The 25588-nt window shown below is 41.0% G+C and overlaps 1 protein-coding gene across 1 annotated transcript in view; it reads left to right on the top strand.

Moving 5' to 3' along the window:
- Nucleotides 1-12746, top strand: part of RRAGD (Ras related GTP binding D) — a 39537-nt gene extending 26791 nt beyond the window's left edge. The window contains exons 6-7 of the mRNA XM_008687768.2: nucleotides 2289-2437; nucleotides 9355-12746. Of these exons, the coding sequence (XP_008685990.2) occupies nucleotides 2289-2437; nucleotides 9355-9509 (304 nt within the window). The 3' untranslated portion in view covers nucleotides 9510-12746. The remainder of the gene's footprint in view (nucleotides 1-2288; nucleotides 2438-9354) is intronic.
- The last annotated feature ends 12842 nt before the right edge of the window (nucleotides 12747-25588 follow it).

The following is a 25588-nucleotide window of genomic DNA, read 5'->3' as shown; positions in this document are numbered from 1 at the left end:
AGAATAAAATTAAGATAGCCCATAATCTCATCACCTAGAGACAGTCACTATTAACGTTTTATTGTCTTATTCTTTTTTCTAAAGATTTCATTTATTTATTTGAGAGAGAGCATGAGTGGGGGGAGGGGCCAAGGGAGAAGCAGACTCTCTGCTGAGCAGGGAGCCCCTGGGGCAATCCCAGGACCCTGAGATCACGACCTGAGTTGAAGGCAGATGCTTAACCGATTGAGCCACCCAGGCGCCCCTGATGTGTTTTATTCTTATTTCTCTGTGTAATTTTTAAGATAATGTGATCACTTTGTATATATAATTTATATATATATATATATATCCTGCTTTATGCATTTAACATTATCACCTAAGAATTTTCTGGTGTTATTAACTGCTGTTAGTAAATTTTCTTCATTGGGTAAAAAAATTCAAATGTTTCAGTTTATTGTTCTCAGAACACTACTTATTAGCAAGAGAAATTCAGTCTAGAAAAACAGCAGCTAAAAATAGTACAAAGGAAGTTAAGAGCTCTGATAAAGCATTTTTAACGTCTGAGATCCAAGACTTCTTAAAGATTTTTCTTTACTGTTTTGGTAGGTCACAGTGAGTTGAATCCTTTTTTACAAAACTTTTTCCCCCAATTTACTTTTGAGTAGCCATGTGTGTGCCAGTTTAAAATATTCTCAAAGCTAAAAACTTACATTTCCTTTGAAATACTCTTACAGTTTAGGCTTTTCATTTTATCTGGTTTGTCACCCTACCTCCTTATGATATTTATGAGACTAAAAGCATTAACTCTGAAATTAGATTAGTTTGAGGTCTTGGCTCTACCCCCCATCATCAGCCTTGACCAAATTATCTGATTTCCCCTAGCCTCAGTTCCTCAGTACCCAGCTTAGAGGATTCTTAGGCCAGACGGTAGATAATTCATGATAAAAACTAAGGATGGTGCCTGTCACATTGTAAATGTTGGCTCTTATAACCGCAAAGGGATCAGGTTTGGCACTAACCGTGTTGCTCTGTTGTATTAATAAGGTCTAGCATAATTTCAATTAAGTCAAATTTCTGGTCAATTATTCATTAATTTGGGAAGTAAAAATACATACATACATACATACATACACACACGGTTTCAGGTAAGGGGAAAAGGTGCAGGGAAGTGCTCCTTTGCTATGAGGACAGGACACATAACTCTGATTACATCAGTGTCTTCGGAGGGTCCGGTTTTGATCATTAAAGGGCATCATAGTAATAGTGGTTAACATTTGTTGTGCGTTTTACATGGTCTGAGCGCTGTGCTCAGTGCTGTTCATCTGTTATTTCACTGCGTTGGGAGACTTCGAGGTAATTACTGTTAGTATACAGATCAGGGAATTGAGGCTCAAAGAAGTTACCTCGCTCCAGTTCACATAATAAGTGAGCTGGGGTTCCAGCCCAAGTCATCTGTGTCTGCAGGCCACACCTTTTCTTAACTAGACCAGTGTATTTATTTAGTGTTTTATTTTGAAAAAATGTCAAACCTACAGAAAATGTGCAAGGATAGTCCAGCAAACGCCTATATGATACCCTTCACTGGGATCCACCCATTTTTATCATTTTGCCATATTTGTGCTCTCTTTTTTAAATACATTTTGTGGTTTGATTTGCCGAACCATTGAGAGTGAATTGCAGACATGGTGATTCTTTGATCCTAGCCACTTGAGTGTCTATCTCTTAAAAAAAACCAAACAGACATTCTCTTGCAGGACCACAGTTTCCCAAATTAAGCATGTTTAGCCACGGCTACATTAATGCACTGTCTAATATATTGTCCATATTAAAATCTTACCAGTGGTTCCAATTCTATCTTTTCTCCCTGATCCAGGATCTAGGCCAATGTTTGGCTGTCATGTCTCCTTAGGCTTCTGTAATTTGGAAGAGTCATTCAGCTCTCCTTGGTCTTCTTCAGACCATGCTTTTGACAGCCTGGTTATTCTGTCAGGAAAAAACAAGAAGCCCTTATGGGCTACAGAAGGGAGAATGGCCAGCTTCCATCCCTCACCCGTGTTCCCTGGGTGCCTGGAGAGATGTCTTCCTGCCCCAGCAGCGACATTGTGTCCATAGGAAGGGACTGTCATACACTATGTACATTCTTGCAATTGTGTGTTTCAGAGACTTTTGCTGAAAGGCCCGGTGATTGTAAATGACTTCTCATTATGATTATCATTCTGAGTATTAAAGCTGGTCTCTGTCACTGGACTACAATTTGTAGTTTCTTCTCGATGGTCACATATGTTCTGGTTTCTGTCCCCATTTAGTCTCAAAGAAGATGGAGCAGGAACCCCCTATGACAAGGAATCAACGGCCATTATAAAGCTGAACAATACAACAGTTCTTTATTTAAAAGAGGTGACAAAGTTCCTGGCTCTTGTCTGCTTTGTCAGAGAGGAAAGCTTTGAAAGAAAAGGTAATTTTGTGTGTGTGTGTGTGTGTGTGTGTGTGTGTGTGTGATTTAAATAAAACATTTCGTTGCAGACTGATGATTGCTTCTCCTGCTTGTCGAATGTGGGTGGTCAGCAGCATGCCTCCTGAAGCGTCCAGGCTTGAGTCACAGGTCCCCTTGGCTCCTCCCCGCAGCTCTCAGGCTTTTGGGATCCGGGAAGCAACCTGCCCTCTAGTGGTGTAGCTGCCATGAGGTAGAAGGAGCATCAGACAGTCCTCCCAGGGGCTCTGGCTTTTCCTGGAGGGAAGCTGGTTGAAGCCTTGTTGCCAGGCTATAATGTCTCTTGCCAGGGAGGGCCCAGCACTCTGCAGTGAGGGCGAAGGCCTCCCTCCTGGTCCACTCCTCTAGAAGGTCTTAGGGCCTGTGGGGCCACTTGAGATCCCTGCGTAAAGGAGGGGACTTGTACAACATTAAAGAGAGACGTGTTTAATTTCTGTTCAGCCTTTGTATATTATTCTTTAGTCCTCAAAACATGGGGATAGCATCATGATTCTGAAAAGGGAAGACATGAGTATACTTAATAAGGTCACCAATAAGTGAAACAAAAACGAAAGATATATAAATACATGATAAATGTGACATAATATGATATAAATGTATAATATAAAAGTATATATTATATACAAATATAAATAAGTATAAATAGATAAAACTAAAGCAACTAGCCTCATAGAGGTACTCATTTTCCCCCTACTATTTAAACTGGGAATTTAAACTACTATTTAAAACAGCCTACTGACATGCTAGGGATTTTTGCTAGCAACTAGGGCATGATTTACCAATTTTGGGGGTAAAAAAAATTCCCAACAGAGTGCCAATAGTAACATTTACTAAAATAGCCATTTCCCCCCCTTATAAGCACACATGTTCATTATAAAAATACTTTGAAAATTTGGGAAAGTATAAAGAACAAAATAAAACCACTCAGTTTTGCCACCTAGAGCTAAATTCCATGTTACATTTCTGAGATTTTCTTTCTCCCTTCTTTCCTCCCTCCCATCTTGCCTTCTTCCCTTCTCTCATCCCTCCTTTCCTGCCACAAAAGGGGGCCATAGTGTCTTTATGGTTTTACATCTGTTGTTTTCACTCATTTATATCAGGAAGATTTTCCTAAGTCATTGAGCGTGAAAGCGTAATTTAGATTTTTATTGTTTCTTTTTATTACAAAAGCAACAAATTCACTTAGAAAATTTAGAAGCAACAGATAAGCAAAAAAGAAATAATTATTGATAACTTCTCACTCAGAAATCACTCTCTCAACATTTTCTTTACAACTTTTCAGACTTTTTCATCTGTAGCTATGTCTCTGTCTATACGTGATGATATGATAAATGCTACTTTGTAACGCTCGCTGAATTACAGTGAATTAGAGACATCTGTCTAATTCACTGAACCTACATTTACCACATCATTTTAATGATTCTGTTAGTTCCTTTTATTGTTAAAAATTTATATTGTTTCTAGATTTTAATGTCGTGAATAGTCTGTGATGACCTTTGCACTGAATACTTGTGTACATTTTGGTTATTTCCTCAAGAAAAACTTCAACAAATGGAATTACTTAGGTCCAAGGGCAGGGTGGGCATGTTTTGGTGGCTTCTAGTCCGTATTACCAACATGTCCTTCCCAAAGATGTTATGGGTTTATGCTACTAAGAGAATACAAGTGTGTCCATTTTGCTGTAGTCCTATCAATATTGGGTATTAGCACTGAAAAATTAAATATTAAAAACTAGCATCATTTGAATTTACATTTCCTTGCTTCTTGGTGAAGTTGTATGTCTTTCCTATATTTACTGACTGATATCAGCCAAATTGCCTTTTGTGTTCTTGGCCTTCAAAACTTTTAATTAAGTGGTGTTAATCTTTTACTCCTTAGTTTCATCTTGCTGAAAGTAAGAGCAAGTTATATAATAGGCTCGTGGAATTTTGACAGGACCATACCTTATTTCATCCTCTCAATTATAGATGATTTTACCCAGACAGGGGAACTATCAGTGACTCAAAGTCCTACTTCTAGTGTATGGCAGTCAGAGCTAAGATTCCTGGGCTTGTCCCGACATAGAATCAGTTGTGTGTATTGTGTTTTAAACCATTATACATATATTTCCTTGGTTAAAGATATTTCCAGAATTTATATTTGGTGATTGATATTTCATGTTGATTTTGGAAGCTAAGTAAAATAAAATGCAAATAGTACAACTAGAGCCCCAAAATCCTTTAGGTGATGGCAGATCCTAAAATTTAGGGTACATTAGCATCAAGCGGGAGAGCTTGTTTATTCTGAACTGATTTTAGACTGAAGAGAAACGTTGCAAAAATAGTACATAGTTTACACATATTCCTCATCCACTTTCCCAAATGTTAACATCTTGCATACTATAGTAATGAAAAATAGGGACTCACCATTGGTATAATACTAATTAATAGTAGTAATGAATTAATTAGTATTCATTAAGAAGCCATAAACCTTATTGAGATTTCATCATTTTTCCAAAAGTATCCTTTTTGTGTTCCAGGATCCCAAATTGATTTAGTCATGATTTCTCTTAGTCTCCTCCAATCTGTGATAGTTCTTTTTTTTTTTTTTTTGAAGATTTTTTATTTATTTATTCGACAGAGATAGAGACAGCCAGCGAGAGAGGGAACACAAGCAGGGGGAGTGGGAGAGGAAGAAGCAGGCTCATAGCAGAGGAGCCTGATGTGGGGCTCGATCCCAGGAACCTGGGATCACGCCCTGAGCCGAAGGCAGACGCTTAACCGCTGTGCCACCCAGGCGCCCCAATCTGTGATAGTTCTTTATCTTCCATGACCTCGACACTTTCGAAGAGTATTGATCAATTGTTTTGTAGAATATACCTCGAATAGAGTTTGTCAGCTGTTTCCACACAGTCGGAACAAGAGTATGCACTTTGATGAGAATGTGTCCTCAGTGCATCATATCAAGTGGTTCATGATGTTGATAAGTCTTATTACTCCTGGTGATGCTGACCTTGATTTAGTTAAGGTAATGTCTGTCAGGTTTTTCCACTGGAAATTTCCTGTCTTTCCCTTTGTAGTTAATAAATACTTCCAAATTATGTAAATCCTCTTCCTCCTCAAACCTTTGCCCGCTAATTTTAACATCCATCTATGGTTGTGGAAATAAAGCAGGAGTTTATTATGTGGATCTCTGTAAGCGACTGACCGCTAAGCCACGTTGATGGGATCATCTCTGAGGACAGGCAGATTTGGTGGAATTTATTAAACTAGCTAGAAACCTAGGCATTGGTTTTAATGTTATAGCTAGGAAATGGCAGACAGATTTAACCCCATCATGTTAAACTCATTTGCTTTTTCGAGTGATTATCTCCATTTGCCTGGGATAGAAGGAGTTCCAAGGGCAGGAGACCTTCAGAGCTGATACTGGGAATGTCCCAGGCAGATGGGATGAGTTGGTCACCCTGGGGATCAGGTGGTGTCTTTAAAAAGAACTTAATGCTTATAAATGCATAGAGTAGTTTGGTTTTGTGGCTTTTTTTCTTCTTTAAAGGTTTTATTTTTAAGTAATCTCTATACCCAGCTTGGGGCTCAACCCCAAGATCAAGGGTCACATTCTGTACCAGCTGAGACAGTCAGGCACCTCTGTTTTTGTTGTTTTAATCTCAAGTGTGGCCGAGTCCTGTTGGCGCTGGTACCGACACTGGTTGATTAGCTATTCCTCACGCCGGGTCTCCATCTAAGTTTTCATTAACGATCTCTGCTACTACTTTGGCAGAGAGGAGAAGGTCGAAAGCAGATGTGGAGTTTTCAGCCTTGCCTGCACGTTATGGGCACCTTGGGAAAGGAGGCAGTTAAAAAATAGAGACCTCCGGGCCCTCCTCCAAACAATTAGAACAGAATTCCTGGGAGAGGGGCCTAGCATTTGTTAAATTTTTTTAGGTTCTCTGAATGTTTTTAAGGTGCGGCTAGGGTTGGGAACCACTGAAGCAAAGAAGGATGTGGAACCATCACATTTATGGTGGTGAAAATAGTGTTTGTTCTGTTCGTGTCTCTGTTCTTGCGTTTCAACTGCCTTCAGTGAAGAGGTTGAAAGAAATGGCAGATACTTGGTAGGAATGCTTACTTTCTTTAAAAACCTCAGTTGTGAATTTTTACTTTTAAAACTCCAAATGCAGCAAGATACTGTTACACTTTTTTTATTTTTTAAAAGATTTTATTATTTATTTGACAGAGAGAGAGAGCACAAGCAGGGGGAGCAGCAGGAAGAGGGAGAGGGTGAAGCAGGCTCCCCTTTGAGCAGGGGGAGCCTGATGCGGGGCTCGATCCCAGGACCCTGGGCCGAAAGCAGTTGTTTAACTGAGCCACCCAGCCACCCAATACTGTTATATTTTAAATTGCGAAGATGAATAAGTTAAGATTTGTCAGGAACTATCAACAGAATATTTCTGCAAGTTGAATTCTCACTGAGCCAAAGTTTTTCTAGCTAAGCTTTCTTCCAGAGGCAGTTGGTTGCCTATATAGGAAAAGAATTTTGAGGTTGTTTTCACATCTCCTGTCCCCATTCCCACTAAAAAAAAAATAATTTCTTTGCTTCTTGTTTATTTTCTTTTAATTACATGCTTTGTTTGGAAGATGGTCCCAAGAAACAAAAATGAGGAAGTAGGGAAATGAGACAAGGCACGTAGAAAAGCCAGTGGTGTCAATGAGCAGCTTTATGTTCACTCCCAATAAGAGATTCTTTGAAAAGCTGTGTGGAACAAACTCAGAATCACCCTAGTTGAGTATGGAAGACTGCAACATTTATCCACCTGCCTCCATGCCCCTTTGAGGGGTGCCCTCAGAACGTTCATTCCCATATCGCTGGTACCTGTCTATGTGTGCTCAAAGAAGTTCTGTGGTACCAAAGAAAGCCTCAGGCAGAAAAGAAATGCTTATTTTTTTTAAGACTTTATTTTTAAGTACGGCGCCTGAGTGGCTCAGTTGGTTAAGCATCTGCCTTTGGCTCAGGTCATGATCCCAGGGTTCTGGGTTCAAGTTCCGCGTTGGGCTCCCTGCGCAGGGAGCCTGCTTCTCCCTCTGCCTGCCCCTCTCCCAGCTTGTGCTCTCTCTCTCTGTCTGTGTCAACTAAATAAATAAAATCTTTAAAAAATAAAAAGATCTTATTTTTAAGTAATCTCTACACCCAGTATGGGGCTCGAACTCACAACACTGAGATCAAGAGTTGCGTGCTCTACCAACAGAGCCAGCCAGGCGCCCCTGGGATTATTGATGTCTTTTTCCTTTCCCCCTCATTCCAGTAGTCTTGTGTTGAGATCGCTTGGAGGTGTTATTGCACTGTGGTCACTGTCGCTTCAGAAGCAGCAGAGGGCGCCACTCAGAAGGTTTCCTGCTTCTGGAAGCTGAGCTGGTGTTTCCTCCAGTGCTCGTGCAGTTATATGACTGCTTTGAAGAATTTCACTCCTTGGCTGGGATCCCAGTTATTTTATTTTGGTTGGGGCTTTGGAAGCATCACCTCAGTGGATGGAAATAGTTGTTAGGCTAGTTATTTTAATAAATATAAAGATAGTAAATCGAACCAACTGCCTTCTCCTAATTGGTACAAACATAATGTTGCTCTCAACACTTTTACAAATTAGTGTGCTGAAAAATGCACTCAAGACTTGGGATTAATCTTTCATTCCATTCTTGTACCAATGATCTCAGAAGACGCAAAAAAGATTCTCCCCTACTATTTCTGCATTTAAAATTTACTTAGAGTTGAAAAACCAAGAGTGTCATTGGCGGTTGAACTTCCGAGCTTGCAATTGACCTGAGGTGACTGCTAGCACTCTAAAATCAGGGACAGGGACCTTGCTTTCCCCAGGGCTTCTGACGGTGGCTTAAACATAATAGGTGTTCAGTGAATATCGATTGACAGAGTGATGGATACTGAAGCTTTGAGATCTCAGCTGCACTTCATGTCAGGGTCTGCCTCCACTCAGATTCGATTTAATAATCCTTTTTGGGGAAACATAATAAATATTTCATGGAAGATATATCTTAATTGTAAGAAATCTTAAGTTCTTTTTTTATTAAGAATATTTTATTTTTAAGATTTTATTTATTTATTTGACAGAGAGAGACAGCCAGCAAGAGAGGGAACACAAGCAGGGGGAGTGGGAGAGGAATAAGCAGGCTCCCAGCAGAGAAGCCTGATGTGGGGCTCGATCCCAGGACCCTGGGATCAGGCCCTGAGCCAAAGGCAGACGCTTAACGACTGAGCCACCCAGGCGCCCCAAGAAATCTTGAGTTCTGATAGGTCAAAAAATGTGCACTTCGGTTGGTTCTTCAATGTCGTAGGTCCTAGGCACCTTTGAAAATGTGGTCTGTGCTCTGGAACCTTTCCTTAGCAAAACATGTCCATTTACAGAACCTCGCCTGTGATTCCTCAAGACCAGCCACAGAGCTCCTAGGGAAATCTGTGGACCTTCTGTTAAGGCCACTCTTCTGCCTCCCCCTAATTGCTTGTCCCGGCCACCACAGACATGACAAGAGAAGAGTCTTTCTTTCTTTTCTTTCTTTCTTTCTTTCTTTCTTTCTTTCTTTCTTTCTTTCTTTCTTTCTTTCTTTCTTTTCCTTCCTTCCTTCCTTCCTTCCTTCCTTCCTTCCTTCCTTCCTTCCTTCCTTTCTTTCTAGATTTTATTCATTTATTTGTCAGAGAGAGAGAGCACAAGCAGGGTGAGGGGCAGAGGAAAAAGCAGGTTCCCTGTTGAACAAAGAGCCCGATGCAGGACTCGATCCCAGGACCCCGGGATCACGACCTGAGCTGAAGGCAGATGCTTAACCGACTGAGCCACCCAGGCGCCCCAAGAGGAGATTATTTCTGTGCGACATGTCTAAATATTTTGTTTTCTTCCCCAGGGCTTATTGACTATAATTTTCATTGCTTCCGGAAGGCCATCCATGAGGTTTTTGAGGTGAGGATGAGAATGGTGAAATCACGAAAGGTTCAGAATCGGCTGCAGAAGAAAAAAGGAGCCACCCCCAACGGGACCCCTAACGTGCTGCTGCAGTGAGGCTTCGGGACGATCCTTGCAAGTCAGACCTTTCAGGGAGGCTGCTGCCGGTGTTGCACTAAAGGAAGACGAAGAAGGAGACTAGGACACATGGTGTATTTGTTGTAAAAAAAAAAAATCCTGCACCCCTCTCGATCTTCTCTTTTTTAAATAAAGTGAGCACTTTGAAGCCAAAACTTGTATTTTAACAATGAAGTAAAATCTGTAATTTCGTTACACAGATGTAAACTTTTATGGTCTGTAGTCAGAAACTCCTGTGTGAGGACTGCCAGGAACTGTATATATTTTGCTCTTTTTCATGTTTTTTTCTTTGAACTTTGATAAAACGACTTTTCTAAGCTTTTTTCTGTACTTGGTGTCAAGGACATGCATACTGTAGTGTAGTTCGGATCTCTATGGCAATCAGAAATCAAAAAGCAATGCACTGGTAATGACTTTTTTTTTTTTTTTTATAAATTTGGGAATCTTTGCTACTAATTGTTGAGAAAAATCTTTTCAGTGGAGCTGGAACAGATTGGGGCAGCAAGCTCCAGGAGCAATAAGAACTGTGTCCCGTTTATAACTGGTATAAACGGGAGTTTTGTAGAATAACGTTAGCACCAAACTTCTCTAAAAATTTCTATAGCCGTGGCAGTACTTCCCTACGCAACAGTTTTTACAGAGCTCTTTACCTCAACACACATCTCTATAATCGTTTTATACAGAGAGGTTATTCCTTTTTGCTGCATTACTGTTCTTTAGAACCTTCGGGACCAGATTTCCAAAATGGTGCCAGTCACTGGAGAGAAATAGGAATGTTGCTGAACTTCAGGGTTTCAGGAGGCTTTTCTGTGTGTGCTACTCAGGCTGAAGTTACGTCAGAGGTCACATGGTTTCCCAAATGCAGGTAATTGGTACCTACAGATTTAAAAATAGATATACAGTTTGTGTGATTGGCCCTGGGAAGTGGGCCTGTTGTTGTGCAACATTTAAAATGTTTATTTAGGATCATGACCGCAGAGCGTAATCCTGGTGAGCACCTGTGTCGCCCCTAAGTCTCCTGCTCGTTCATGAGTGTGCCTTGTGGACTCTGCCTGTTGCCACCTTAGGACTGAACTAGAGCTCAGCTGGCCAGCAGCACGCTCTGCACAGGTGAAAAGCCATCCTGCAAACCCCTAACGATCAGCGGGAAGCGGACGGCCAGAGGAGGCATTGCAGTTAGCTATGTGTTTGTTTCTATGAATTCTTCCGCTTATGTTTACTTTAGACTTTCAGGATGTCAAGGGACTCCTAAATCTCCCCTCACCCCAAACCATTCCTAGTAGGTAATTCTATGTCCGTCCCAAGGGTCAGTGCCCTAAAGCCTACTCGTGGGTATTAGAATATAATTTTATGTATTTATTTATTTTTAAGCAAAGACCCATAAGGAAATCAAAGCTGATCCTAGCAAAATGTACCGAGTTCCTAAAGCGACTTGCCCTTGAAACTATCCCACTTCTTTATACGCAACTAATGAATCATCGAACTTTACATCAAAAACCAGGGATGTACTGTATGGTGACTAACATAATATAATAAAAAAACATTAAAAAAAAAAAGAAACTATCCCACTTCTATCTATGGCTTCCTTCCATCCTCTCTCCTTCCCTCCCCAAGTCCTATTCCTTTGAGGCTTCTAACTGCAATGCAAGATGGCAGCTGATTGAGGTGTAAGGTTTGAGTCTTCCCAAGGGTCTGTGCATTTTGGAAGGATATTTCTAAAAATCATTAAGGCACCCAACTCCCTTCCTCATGATTCCTGCTCAGACACCTGGGTGGGTTGGAACCCAGGGTTCCAAAGGAGAATTTTTCTTAATTTCCAGACCTATATCCTGTTGGATCTTTGGATCTTTGCCAACAGGCTTGGTACATATGGGTTATTCTTATAAATTTAATGTTCTAATATTTTTACACAATGTTTCTTTTTGATCAAGCAAATAAAGAACCACTTTTCTAATGTGACTTTATCCTCAAGGTAGAGACACTTGCCTACCTGGTAGACCACACGTTACTTAGCTATATTATATATTATTGTAGTGAGGAGGGGCTTCCATTTTTAAGCTGGGTATATGATGGGTTTTTGTTAAAACGTGCCTTAAAAGTCTATTACTTCAGGAGCAAATGATTCTGTGAGGGAAAAGCAAAAATAATCCTATGGCCTAGGCCCTGAGTTCATGGTAGTAAGTGCACTCTTTGATTGATCACACACTAATACATAGATTACTGCCTCAAACCTGTAAGCATGGCAATGACGTCTTAGTTAAAGACAGATGTAGGAGTTATGTCTAAGTGTTCAGTTTTTTAAGTCTGTGCTATTGGAATTACAAAATCTATTCCTTTTGCATTTTATTTTTGATATGGAACTTAGCTTACTGCGATGTATATGGCCATGTTTAGGTCTCAAATCTAATGCTATAAATACAAAGCCCAAATACATGGCTACAGTGACTGCTCTGGAACATGTTTGCTCATTTTCAAAGGTTGAGAACTTGACCTACAGGTTTTTAGGGCAATTAGAACTTCTATGTGGAGGTGAGACTGTGAATTACCATCTTTGGTTATTTTTAGTGATATAAATGAGTGTGTATGACCAGGGTAGAGTGTTTATGAAGGATTATAAATTTAAAAAAACTGGTTGGCATTCACGGACAGTGTTATTTTGTGAGCATAATATATTTTGGACCCTTAAATATAAAATGACTAGAAACACAGCAATATTGTTATATACGGGTTATATGCTAACTCTGTTGGAGACATACTCCAGAAAAATGGGTGAACTGTCTTGATTATTAAAGTACGGTATGCATTTAACTTCTATAGACTGGTTGTAATTTGTAATCAAGCATAGTATTATGCTTTACTTTAAGCAGTCCATCATTTGTAATTATTGCTGAACCATTGCTTTCAAGAATGTTAACTGCCAATTTAAAAGCATGTGTCATGCTCATGATTCAGTAATACTCTTGTTTTATTTCAAGCGTATTCATAACTAAGCATTCTGGGAGCAGAATATTCTCTTTGGCGAAGCGTAAGTATGGTCCGTCTTGTTTGTGAGGTTGTGAGGTTGTTGACCGTACGTGAATATCATTGCTTCACTGGCCCTGTTGGGTCCGTTTAGTAAAAATGTTTGTCCTGATTAACCAACTTTCATTTTAGGGAAATAAGGATAAATCACTCTATTTGCACTTTTATTTTTATTATATTTTAAAACCATCTTATCTCTCCGTATTTTTGATGGAAACATGGCTGTTTGGAATATAGAACTGTTTTTTCAGTAAACTTCAGATACTAATTCTTGCTGCCCTGGTCTTAATCCCTAGCCATCTGGAAATTCCTTTCCAGACAGTCCACCTTGTTGATTCTGACTTGCTTTGTAGGATGCCACTCTGTAATGACTTTTACAGATCCAAAGAGTTCCCAGAGAAGACTAACTTTAAATGTTGTATCTTATATACAAAATTCTGTTTCTGATTGGAAAATCTGATCTAAAATAATATTTTTCTAAGATTTTTTAATCGGTAGTGATGTTGAGTTTAGGAGAAAGAAAATGTTGCCTTTGACAGAATTACTTACTAATAACATGATTGAGCGCACACAATGTTTCGGGCTCTTAAGTGCTTTTACAGAAGTTATCTTCATAAACCCAAGAGGTGGGTACTATCATCACTCCTATTTTATAGACCAGGCAACTGAGGGTAGAGAGTCGAAATAACTTGGTCAAGATCACATGACTAGTAAGACACAAGGCCGGGAATTCTGGCTGGAGAGTCCACTGTCTTAATACTGTTCTAAGCAGTCTTACCACATGTCCCTTTACATGCCCTCCCTTCACAAATACGAAGATAGGGACTTGAAGTTTAGGATTTACTGCTGCATGGGGTTATGAAGGCTAAAATTCTGGGAAATTTAAAAAGACATACCCCTTCTCATATGAGAACCAGCAAGAGCAGCCTTCTAAATGGACTTCACTCAAGATTATGCCTTCTTCTTCCTAATCCAATGCAGAAAATAATATTAACAGAGAGTGTTTAAATATCAGAAGAGAATTTAAATATCTTTTTCAGACATTTGGTTTTCTAAGAAGCAAAAGTCTATCAAATTCTGAGAAAATCAAGAGAGAATAAGCCTTTGATCTTAGCCATATTCAACCTTTGACTTCAATATGTGCAACCATATTTATAGAAAACAAAACACTGATCTGGATTAAAATTCAAAAAGATACATTTCAATCCTAACCTTTTCTTGAGCTGCAGACCTACCTTTAAAATTGCCATTAGCATACTTTTGCTGGAATCTTCTATAAGACGATCCTCCAATCTAACATGCCCAAAACTGAACTCACTTCGTTCTTGCTAAATCTTCTCCTCCTTCTATGGTGGTGTGACTATGCTCCCTGCAGTCCCTGCCAGAAACGTGGGCCTCCTACTTGACTCTCCCTTCCCGTTCACTCCATCCAATCAAGCACCCAGTTCTTTCAGCTCAGCCTTATAAACGTCTATTCAATCTATTCTCTCCACTCTTTTGCCACTATCCTGGTTTAGGCCACCATCTCCTCTTATGGGGGTCTCAATAGCCTCTTCACTAACGTCTCTCCACCTCATTCATCCATCCACTCTGTTCTCCACACCAGATCCAGAGTGACCTTTCTAAACCACCACCAGTCTGACCACATCAGTCTCTTGCTTAACATCCGTCATAGCTCTGCATTATAGATCTCAGTCAAACTCCTCAATAAAGTTTGCGGGAACCTGCCTCCCGGGTTCTTACCTCCCTCTCCAACCGTGGCTCACCCACCCTCAGCAGAGGTGAACCAGCATTCCTGTACAGTGCGTAGCAAATAAGAGGGACCAAGAGTCTTGATCCCTTTGTCAGTCATTTTCTGAAGGAAATAATTTTTTTTCATTCATCAGTGACTCATAGGACACCTATTATATGCCAGACATTGTGCTTAATAAAATAGCTAAAAGGCAGATTTTAGAGATGCAAGGATTTTAGTAATAGAAAATAAAGCACTTTATAGAACTGTTGGAGTTAACCCTTTGTGGAATCCATTTTAAATTTTGTTGTGAGTGGCGGTAAATATAATTCGTACTGCGAACTATCACATACACCTATAAATACTACTTTTTTAAGATTTTATTTTTAATTATTTTTTTTATTTTTAAAGATTTTATTTTTAAGTAACCTCTACATCCAGCGTGGGGTGTGAACTCACGAACCTGAGATCAAGAGTCACATGCTCCACCAACTGAGCCAGCCGGGTGCCCCTTATAAATATTACTTTTATTTTTAATTTTCATTTTTATTTCTTTTAAGTGAGCTCTCTGCCCAATGTGGGGCTTGAACTCATGACCCTGAGACCAAGAGTCACGTGTTCCACGGACTGAGCCAGCCAGGCGCCCCATAAATATTACTTAAAAAAAAACCTCACAAAGTAGTATCCTTCCTACATGCCATGCATTCTAGTATTTTTTTTCTTTATTTCCCTTTTAAAAAAAGATTTCACAATCCACTAATGGGTCATGATCTGCAATTTGTGAGGCATCGCTGGAGTGAATGAATCCCTTGGCCAGATCAGAGATACCTGAAGATTTTCTATCTAGCCTAAAATATTTTCCTTTCCTCTCTGTTAATTTTGTTTATTTATTTATAAATTCCTATTAGTTCTTTTTTAAAAAGATTTATTCATTCATTTTAGAGAGCATGTGTGCTTGCACGCACGCATGCGCCTACATGGGGGGGAGGGACAAAGGGAGAGGGAGGTAGAGAATCTCAAGCAGACTCCCCACTGAGCACAGAGCCCTATGTGGGGCTCGACCCCACAACCCTGAGATCATGACCTGAGCCTAAATCAAGAGTCAGACACCTAACCGACTGAGTCACCCAGGCACCCCTTTGTATCTGTTCATTTTTTTAAAAAAGATTTATTTATTTATTTGAGAGAGTGTGAGAGGGAGAGAATGGATGGGGAGGGGCAGAGGGAGAGAATCTCAAGCAGACTCCCCATCCAGGGCAGAGACTGATGTGGGGCTACCTGAGATCGTGACCTGAGCCAAAATCACAAGCAGGTGGCTCGTGACTGAGTCACCCAGATGCCTCTCCCTCTGTTAATTTTACCATCTTAACAAACATAGGGGAAATTCTGAGAAGGTTCTTGAGTTTTTCTTTCACGTGATTAGGGCTTTCTGCTGTGTTTACCAGAGTAGCTCTAATCTCCATTGCCATCCCTTGGATGTTTTTGTGTGGTGGGTTGTGGGGGATCTGTCCTGGCAGGATCATTTTTTACTATAGACTCTATCCTTGACTATAATAAATAATTAACTTTATTTTTTAAAAGATTTTATTTATTTCTTTAGAGAGACAGCAGGCACATATATGAGGGGGAGAGACAGAAGGGGAGGGAGAGAGAAAATCTTAGGCAGACTTTGCGCTGAGCACAGAGCCCCACGTGGGGCTCGATCTCACAACCCTGGGATCATGACCTGGTCAAATTCAAAATCAAGAGTCCTATGCTTAACCAACTGAGCCACTGAGGCACCCCAGTAATTAACTTTACTGGGAGTTTAGGGACTCATGAGTTTATATCTAACTTCTATGGGTCCTTTGTTAATTCAGACAACATTAGTCTTATCCAGTATCAAGAAACCACAAGTTTTGCCCTTTTGTGTTATTTTGACACTCCCAAGAAGCAGGTGGACAAGGCCCTTCCCCAAGAAAGGGAGTTGATCTAGCTGCTACACTCAGTGTGGAGGAGAGCATTAACTAGTGTCCAGCTGCCTGAGGTCTTGAACACCCTGCTTCCTCAATCTGTACTAATAAGCTGCTGGGGCAAGGAGGATCTTTCTGGTCTCCCAAACCTGCGTAAAAAAACTAAGGCCTAGGGTACCTGGGTGGCTCAGTCAGTTAAGCGTCTGTCTGTGGCTCAGGTCATGATCTCAGGGTCCTGGGATTGAGCCAGGGGCTCAATGTTGGGCTCCCTGCTCAGCGGGGAGTCTGCTTCTCCCTCTCACTCTGCCCTCCCCCTGCCCCCGCTCCTGCTCTCTGTCTCTCTCAAATAAATAAATAAAATCTTAAAAAACAAACTAAAACCCTTCCCCTGAATGCCCAACTACAGTAGATCAGTTAAGACCTATTTCTTCCATGCTAATGCAGGCCACCCCAAGATGGGCCACTCTTGTGTGAAGATTGAGCGAAGGCAGTCAAGACCCTGTGGGCTCAAGAGAAACTTCTGCTCCTCCCTTAACCACACAGAAGAATCTAAATTTGGGGTATTTCCCAGAATAAGGATTATTAGCAGAGATAAATCTTATCTGAGTGACCTATCTGTATGGTAGGGCAAACATCTAATTACCAAATATGTGCTTTATTTCTTATTGCCCTGTGCAATGCATTCCTTTCCTCTGAAGTCACAGATCCCTACCCCCTTCTCCTTAGTTCAGAATGACATAGAGACCTCATTTTGCCTGTTTTTCAAGTTTCCGTGTCTGTATGGATTCCCCATACGTAATGCTATTAAATTTGATTTTCTCCTGTTTATCTGTCTCATGTCAATTTGATTTAGTTCAGCCAGAAGGACCTTAAAGGGGACACTTACCCTTACCATCTCTGTGGGCAATTCCATTCCTGCAAGCTGATTCTGCTTATTTCCACCTCCCATTATTGCCTAAGTCCCTGTGGCTGCCGCCCAACTGTTGCTTGCTTCTGGCCTTGCGGAGAGCTCCGGGCTGTAATGCTCCATCTTCATCAACTAGTCAGTAAGCAGGAACAATTTCCAGACTTCTCCCAGACGTGCGCAAGTGACCTTGGTCATCCTGCTGTCACCTCCCCTCCATGGGAAGCAGGCAATAATGGGGCTGACTGGGAGGCACCAGTCCTGCTTGCCTTTCCATCTCAGTGGGAAAGAACTCAGGCTAATAAGGTGCAAAAAAAGATACCACCAAATTCATGTCCTATCATTTCATTTAATGCTAAAGGCCAGTGCTTTCCAAAGTTATCTGATCTTAAGAATCACCTAGGGTGTTTAAAAATGTAAATTCCCATCTCTACCCCAGTCTTCTTGAATCAGAATCTCTGAGGAGAGGTCTGGGAATCTGTATTTTATGTAAGTATCCTAAGCAAGTCTCATAAATCGGACACATCGTTTGGCCTTACAGCTGTTAAAAGGGATGGGGAGGGGAAATGATGGAAAACCGGGGTTAGAATTACACCGGGGAGCTTTCTTCACTCTTCCGTTCCTCCATAAACACGCACGCACTCATGCATGCACTCACACTCATGCATGTGCTCACACACGCACACACATACATGCTTCAAGTGTTAGTGTCTTTTTCCAACTGGATTATGTAGCTTTTAAAATCTACATTATCTAATCTACGATTTGAATGTAAACTTTTATAGATGTGAATTACATAATTAAAAAGTCTATTTAAACCACTCGTTACTTTAGATATTTAAATATTTGTTCATGTTAAAATCTCAAATTATACAAAATGGCATTAATTTAAAAAAAATATTTCTTCTCCACTCAAGTCATTATGTTTAATTCTTCACAGGCATCTTCTACAGCAGGGTCTTCATCATCACGGGAACATTTGGACTCATCTGACAGTTCTCTTTGAGGTATTTTAAGAAAAAAACATGTTTTAAATCGAAGAGGATGCTGTCAGTGGGAACTTTGAGTCTCCAAAACCTACTTGTTAAACGTTAGGGCAGGTTTTTGTTTTTCCCCTCTGTACTCGCTCAACAAATATGTACTTCTCTTTTCAGTGACTTTTTTTTTTTTTAAGATTTTATTTATTTATCTGACAGAGATAGAGACAACCAGCAAGAGAGGGAACACAAGCAGGGGGAGTGGGAGAGGAAGAAGCAGGCTCCCAGCAGAGGAGCCTGATGTGGGGCTCGATCCCATAACGCCGGGATCCCGCGCTGAGCCAAAGGCAGACACTTAACAGCTGTGCCTCCCAGGCGCCCCTTCAGTGACTTTTTTAAAAGCCTACTAGTAAGGATCTCCCATGCTTGTCTTCCAAAGTCATACCCTCAGGAATGTCTTTGACTTTGCCCCCTAATTTTTTAGGTGGTCCTTAGTAGAAAACTGCCATTGCTCGAAGCCCTTTCAAGACATATTGTCTTCCTGAACAATTTTGTCCTTCTTGGACAAAGTAAACACGAAAATATAAGGCAACTCTCTTTTCTGAAAAATGGTATTTGGGAAAAATTTTGCTTTCTATTCTGGCATATATGGCATATATTTCCATTTAAGAACATCTGCACCTGGGGTGCCTGGGTAGCACAGTCGTTAAGCGTCTGCCTTCGGCTCAGGGCGTGATCCCGGCATTCTGGGATCGAGCCCCACATCAGTCTCCTCCGCTGGGAGCCTGCTTATTCCTCTCCCACTCCCCCTGCTTGTGTTCCCTCTCTCGCTGGCTGTCTCTATCTCTGTCAAATAAATAAATAAATAAATCTTAAAAAAAAAAAAAAAAGAACATCTGCACCTAAACCCAAATTCAACTTCCAAGGAAGTCACACTGGCCCAGCTGTCTTCTCACCAGATGCTAGAAGACAGATGGTGTATGGCATACCCGTACCTTTTGGTTATTTTGCACTAAAAGGACAAACTACAGGGAAGTCCAGGACTGCTTTTTAAGAAGCTGATGACTTGGTTGTCATTCAAAGTTTGTAAACTGGATTTTAATGGGAAGCAGCACGGGGTTGTTTGTTCTAAAGATGTTAATGGTATGATCGAAACGCCTCGTGGCTGCGGACTTTCTCTAGGAAGTTCTGCATGTAATTTGTGTGTGTGCTAGCATTGTCTGTGGACTAAAGGTTTCACATCTTTATGAACTATGATTTTTTGGACAATTGTGTATGCCGAAGTGATGAAGAAAATACAAATTTCTTTAAAAGTATTGAACACAAAGTAATTTTTTGCCATTTTGCATTTTCGCATGAATAGAAACTGACGCTGCTCTCAAGCTAGGGCGCAGAGGTCTGAGCTCTTCAGGCTGGTTTGTAAGTGACCAAGTTTCTTCAATCAGCAAGTGGATAAAAAGGCTCAGAGAATGACAGATTGGCATAGCAGAATAGGGGCCACGAGATAAAGGACACAGAGGGCGCCTGAGTGGCTCAGTTGGCTAAGCGCCTGCCTTGGGCTCGGGTCATGATTTCAGGGTCCTGGGATGGAGCACCCCCCCCATCGGCTTTCTGCTCAGGGGGAGTCTGCTACTCACTCCCAGGCTCCTTCTGTGTTCTCCCTGTCTCTCTCTCTCAAATAAATATATAAAATCTTTTTTTAAAAAAAAGAAAAAAGAAGAAAAGCATAGACAGAGAGGCAGAGGGACGGTACCTGGAAGAGCAATCAGGAAAGGACCCAGGAGGAGGAAGGGAGGGAGGGAGAAGACAGAGCTGGGGGCACATCGTGAGGTACCTGTTCTTTCAGCCGTGAACAACTAGTTTTATCTCAGTGGCAGGTGTTTTCTTAGAGCTGGGATTAGAAAAGAAAGTATCTCTTGTCACACTCATCAGTCCCACAGAACTAAGGAGTAAGGAATGTAAGTATGTGATTTTTGTTTTTAATTTTAAAAGCACCTTTATTATGAGGGACATCTGGCTGGCTCAGTCAGAAGAGCATGCGACTTTTGATCTTAGGGTCGTGACTTCGAGCCCCATGTTGGGTAGAGATTACTTAAATAAATAATTAAAAGACAATAAAGATACTTTATTATGAAAAACAACAAAAGTTAATGTAATCCAGGCAAGTAAAGCAAAAACAAAATACTAAGCAGGTTTCTTTTTCCTCATTTCTTTTTTTTTTTTTAAGATTTTATATCTTTATATTAGAAAGAGAGAGCACACAAGCGGAGGAGGGGTAGAGGGAGAGGAAGAGAGACTCTCAAGCAGACTGCCCGCAGAGTGCGGAGCCCTCATGGGGCTCCATCCCATGATTCTGAGATCATGACCTGAGCTGAAATCAAAAGTCCCAGACACTTAACCAACCGAGCCACCTGGGAGCCCCTCTTTTTCCTCATTTCTAATATTAAGAGCTGTAATTTTAGGAAAGGTGTCAGATAATTAAAAAAAAAAAAACTATGGCAGCAAATTGAATTTCCAAAAGAAGATGCAATTTGTAAGAAAGCCACAGTAAAAATGATTTTAATAATGTTGCAAACAACTATTTACTACTGTATTTAGAAAATGCTTCTTTGTTTATTAGTGGGAAAAACCTCTTAAAATGAGGTACTCCTACTGGTGCAGGACAAGTCATCTGGTGGAAGGACCTACAAAACTAGTTTTGTAAGCACTCCACTGGGTTTCAAATATACTCACTTGAGATTTGTCCATAATACTTTCTTCTAGAATACAGTATTAGAAAAGTGTTAGAATGAGCAGGTAAGATGTGTCTTGAACAAATCAGAGACTGAGAAGGATAAAATGAAGAGGTCATTTCGCTCCTGTATCTCTCAGCCTGCCACCTGCTGGGAGGTAGATGCTGGCCCTGCCCTGCAGTAGGGCTGGGCGCACGGAAAACAAATTCTTTCCTGTCTGACATTTTTGTTCAGGTGAGCAGAGCTTAAACTTGTGTCCCTGATAATGGTCAACATCTTCTTACATTAATACCAGCTATATCTCCATGGGATAATTAGTCCCATTTTTCTTATTAAATGCTCTAAAGGGGAAATCCTGGGGGTGAAACAATAGGAAAACTGTGGCAGGTGGGTCTTTTTTTTTTTTTAAGATTTTATTTATTTATTTGAGAGAGAGAGAGACTGAGAGAGAGAGCACAAGCCAGGAGAAAGAGCAGAGGAACAGGGAGAACCAGACTCCCTGCGAAGCAGGGAGCCAGACACAGGGCTTGATCCCAGGACCCTGGGATCATGACCTGAGCCAAAGGCAGATGATTAACTGACTAAGCTACCCAGGTGCCCCAGGTTGGTATTTTTAAATTTTTAAATTTTTAAAAATTTCATTTATTTATTTGAGAGAGAGAGAGAGCATGTCCGTGTGCCCGTGTGTACACATAAATGAGCAGGGGGAGGGGCAGAGGGAGAGGGAGAGGCAGACACCCTGCTAAGCAGAGCTCCAGACACAGGGCTTGATCCCAGGACCCCGGGATCATGACCTGAGCTGAAGGCAGACGCCCAGCTGACTGAGTCACCCAGGTGCCCTGGTGGGTCTTTATTTAAATGAAAAATAAAAAAATGTCTATTATAAAATATTCAAAGTAATTAATAAAATGCTTAAAATAAAGTCCAGATACGGCTTTATCGAGGTGTTTTTCATTTTTAATATTACTTTAGGAAGGAATTAATGTAAAATTAGTCAATTTATACTATCAATGTAAGTGATAATAGCACTGCTACTTGCAAAACAAGTAATCCAGTTAGCTGATGGCAGCTATTTTTAGTATAAAAATGGAAGTTCAACTCTGTTAAACCACCTGTACTTTACCAATAAAGGCTCGAGGTAAATACACTAAAATGTTGATCTTGGCCATTTCTGAGCAGTAGGATTATGGGAGATTTGCATTTTGTTCTTATTCCAAATACTGAACAACAATCATGTATTACTTTTATGATCAAGAAGAAAAATCATTTTAAACAATCAGAAGAGTTTGGGGGCGCCTGGGTGGCTCAGTGGGGCGCCTGGGTGGCTCAGTCGTTAAGCGTCTGCCTTTGGCTCAGGGCGTGATCCTGGAGTCCTGGGAATTGAACCTCACATCAGGCTCCTCCACTGGGAGCACGCTTCTTCCTCTCCCACTCCCCTGCTTGTGTTCCCTCTCTCGCTGGCTGTCTCTATCTCTGTCAAATAAATAAATAAAATCTTAAAAAAATCAGAAAAGTTTGGGGCACCTGAGTGGCTCAATCAGTTAGGCATCTGACTCTTGATTGAGGCTCAGGTCATTGTCTCAGGGTTCTAAGATCAGGCTTTTGGTGGGTGTGGAACATGCTTAAGATCCTCTCCCCTTCCCTCTGCGGCTGCCCCCCAACCCACTCACACTTGCGTGTGTTCTCTCTTCCTCTCTCAAATTAAAAAAAAAAAATATATATATATATATATATATATGTTTTAAATGCTGGGGAATAAATATCTTAAAGTGTGTGGTCCAAGACTAACACTGAGGTTCTAAGAAGCACATCCATTTTCAAATGGTGGGGAAAAGTCCTTGCATGACACAAAATAGCCTGATTCCTTTTTAGTGTAGCAAAAACAATTCAGGTGTCAGAGTCAAAAGACCTGGACTTGAATCAGGGTTCTTCCACTTTCCAGATAAGCAGCCTTGGATAAGACAATGAAACTCTAAGATTTCAAAGTATTCAAATGAAATCAAGAAATAAATAAAAATCTAGAAAAATTTGTTTTCATCAATATGATGAAACAATAATATTTCAGAAGTATAAGAACTTGTAGTGGAAAAAACTGAGAATTAAAGTAAATTGCTTTGGGAGGCCTAGCTGGCTTAACTGGTGGAGCAGGAGACTCTTCATCTCAGGGTCATGAGTTCGAGCTCCACGTTAGGTGTACAGATTAAAACCAATTTTTTAAAGATTTTATTTATGGGTCCCCTGGGTGGCTCAGTTGGTTGAGCATCTGCCTTCAGCTAGGGTCATGATCCCAGGGTCATGGGATCTAGTCCCACATCGGCTCCCTCTCAGCGGGGAGTCTGCTTCTCCTTCTGCCTGTCGTTCCCCCTGCTTGTGCTTGTGTTCGCTTGCTTGCTCTCTCTCTCCGGCAAATAAATAAACAAAATATTTTAAAAAAAGATTTTATTTATTTATTTGAGAGAGATACACAGAAAGAGAGTGTGAGCAGGGGAGGGGCAGAGGGAGAGGGAGAGAATCCTAAACTCACTCTGCGCCGAGTGCAGAGCTGGGCTCAATCTCATGACCCTCAGATCATGAGCTGATCTGAGGGTCAGGAGTCGGGTGCTTAACCAACTGATCCACCCAGGCAGACCCCCCAAAAAAATTTAAAAAAAAATTTAAGTAAATTGCTCATTTCTCTGAGACCTCAGCTGTCCTCACTAGTAAAATGGACCTAAATAAATGGCGCTTTTGTCAGTATTGTTGTGAAGAATAAATGAGTTGATGTAGGTTGAGTGCCCAATCCTGGGCCCCATACGCAGCAGATGCTCAAAAAGTATAGTCCTGGCCTTGCTCCCTGGATGCAAATGAAGATGGGTGGGGGAACTGCACTTCAAAGGGCTTCTGTTCTATCTAAGGAGAAGAGGAACTATATAGGTCAATGATTATGGGTTGCTTTGTTTGTTTGTTTTTAAGTAGGCATGGAGACCAACTGGGGCTTGAACTCAAGACCCTGAGATCAAGACCTGATCTAAGAGCAAGAGTTGGATGCTTAACTGACTAAATCACACAGGTGCCTGATTGTGGTTCTAAATAAATACTTTTATCTATAAATGTCTCCGCTGAGAGAAATCTTTCAATCGGCTTGCTAGAATCTTTGCTCTTGCAACAAGTTTAATCAACTTTAACATGTGCCCATTAACTAAATTGTCAGAATAAATTTTGTTTTTAACCAAGGAAGGAGAGAGTATAATTACTACAGGGCCAGTCTTGTGGGGGAAAAGAGCCCTCCCTGTCGAGGAGCAAGAATTCTCTGTCCCTTTCAAGGTCCTTCTAGCTGGACTAAGAATCAAATTGACATGAGATAGATAAATAGGAGAAAATCAAATTTAATAGCATAGGTACAGGGAATCCACACAGACATGGAAACTCCAAAGACAGTCAGGCAAAATGAGGTCTATATGTCATCCTGAACTACGAAGGGGGTAGGGATCTGGAACTTCATTGGAAAGGAATACACTTCACAGGCAATAAGGAGAACAGACGTTTGGTAATTAGATGTTTGCCCTGCAATACAGGTGGGTCACTCAGATAAAATTTATCTCTGTTAATAAAACTTTTTCTGGGAAAGACCCCCAATTTGGATTCTTCTGCGTGGTTAAGGGAGGGACAAAAGTTTCTTTTGAGCTCCCAGAGTCTCAAGTGCCCTCAGCTCAAAATAATCCATATGGCAAGTGGCACATTGGGGGTGGGAGGGTGCTGTCCTGAAGCACTTCAATGCCAAGGAAAAGGCTAGGTGATGGTGTCTTCTTAAAAAAAAAGAAAAGAAACACATTCTGGTCTCCATGCAGAGGAAGAAAAGGAGAGGAGGCCCCAGAGGACTCTAGCATCCAGAGTTTGACTGACTTGGAGGCTGAATAACCAAACGGTTCCTAGTGCTTCCAGAACTGTTTCCTTAGCTATCCGACGGGAATGATAGTACCTGTTTCACAAGCCTCTTTACCGTGAGGCCTATTGCACAAGACACAGGCTTTTGCAGAACTGTCAAGTGTTAAACAATTTGAAGATTTAACACAAAGAATGAATAAATGAATGAAGCAGCACAGGGGGGTCTGGCTTTATTCGCAGATCTCAGCCACTCTGATTATCCGTTTGCTTCTCAGAAAACACCATGGAATGGCTTGAAAGTATCATCTAATTTTATTTTAGATATCCTCCATTTCTTTCCTTCCCTCGCAATTTCACTCTTTACAAAAGGTCGCTGGTACAATTCTTTGTATAACAAAATCTAACTTGCCCAACCAGATTAACCCTGCTTCATCTCACCGAGAATTCCTTCCTTCCCTCTTCATCGTCCCGTCCCCACCGCGCCCTGCCAATCCCTCCCTCTTCTCCTCAGTTCTCGCCCCCTCCTTTAAGCCTTCAAGAGCCCACAGCCCTCTTCCTCTGAATCCCATTCTTTCTGGAACGCAGCATGTACTGTGTCCTTTGAGGTTGTATGCTTTCCCCCAAATTCAGTGTAATTCCTTCAGTTTTATATGACAAGTTATAATTCTTTTTTTTCAATCCCCCACAATGCTTAAGTGTCGTGCACCTAATCACATTACTAAAAAAAAATGTTATAAAAATCCTACTCAATGTCCTTAGCACTGGATTTTCTCTTCCGTATTTAACTGTCTTTACCCCACCAGCTCCTGCACCCCAAACAAAGCTGCCCACACCCCGCCGTGCGGCGCGCGGGCGGCCAGCGCCCGGGCCCCCTGG

Source organism: Ursus maritimus, unplaced genomic scaffold (assembly GCF_017311325.1).
Source record: "Ursus maritimus isolate PB19 unplaced genomic scaffold, ASM1731132v1 scaffold_13, whole genome shotgun sequence".
NCBI classification, from domain to species: Eukaryota; Metazoa; Chordata; class Mammalia; order Carnivora; family Ursidae; genus Ursus; species Ursus maritimus.
The sequence above is the reverse complement of the archived record's forward strand: the minus strand, read 5'-3'. Positions and strand labels throughout refer to the sequence as shown.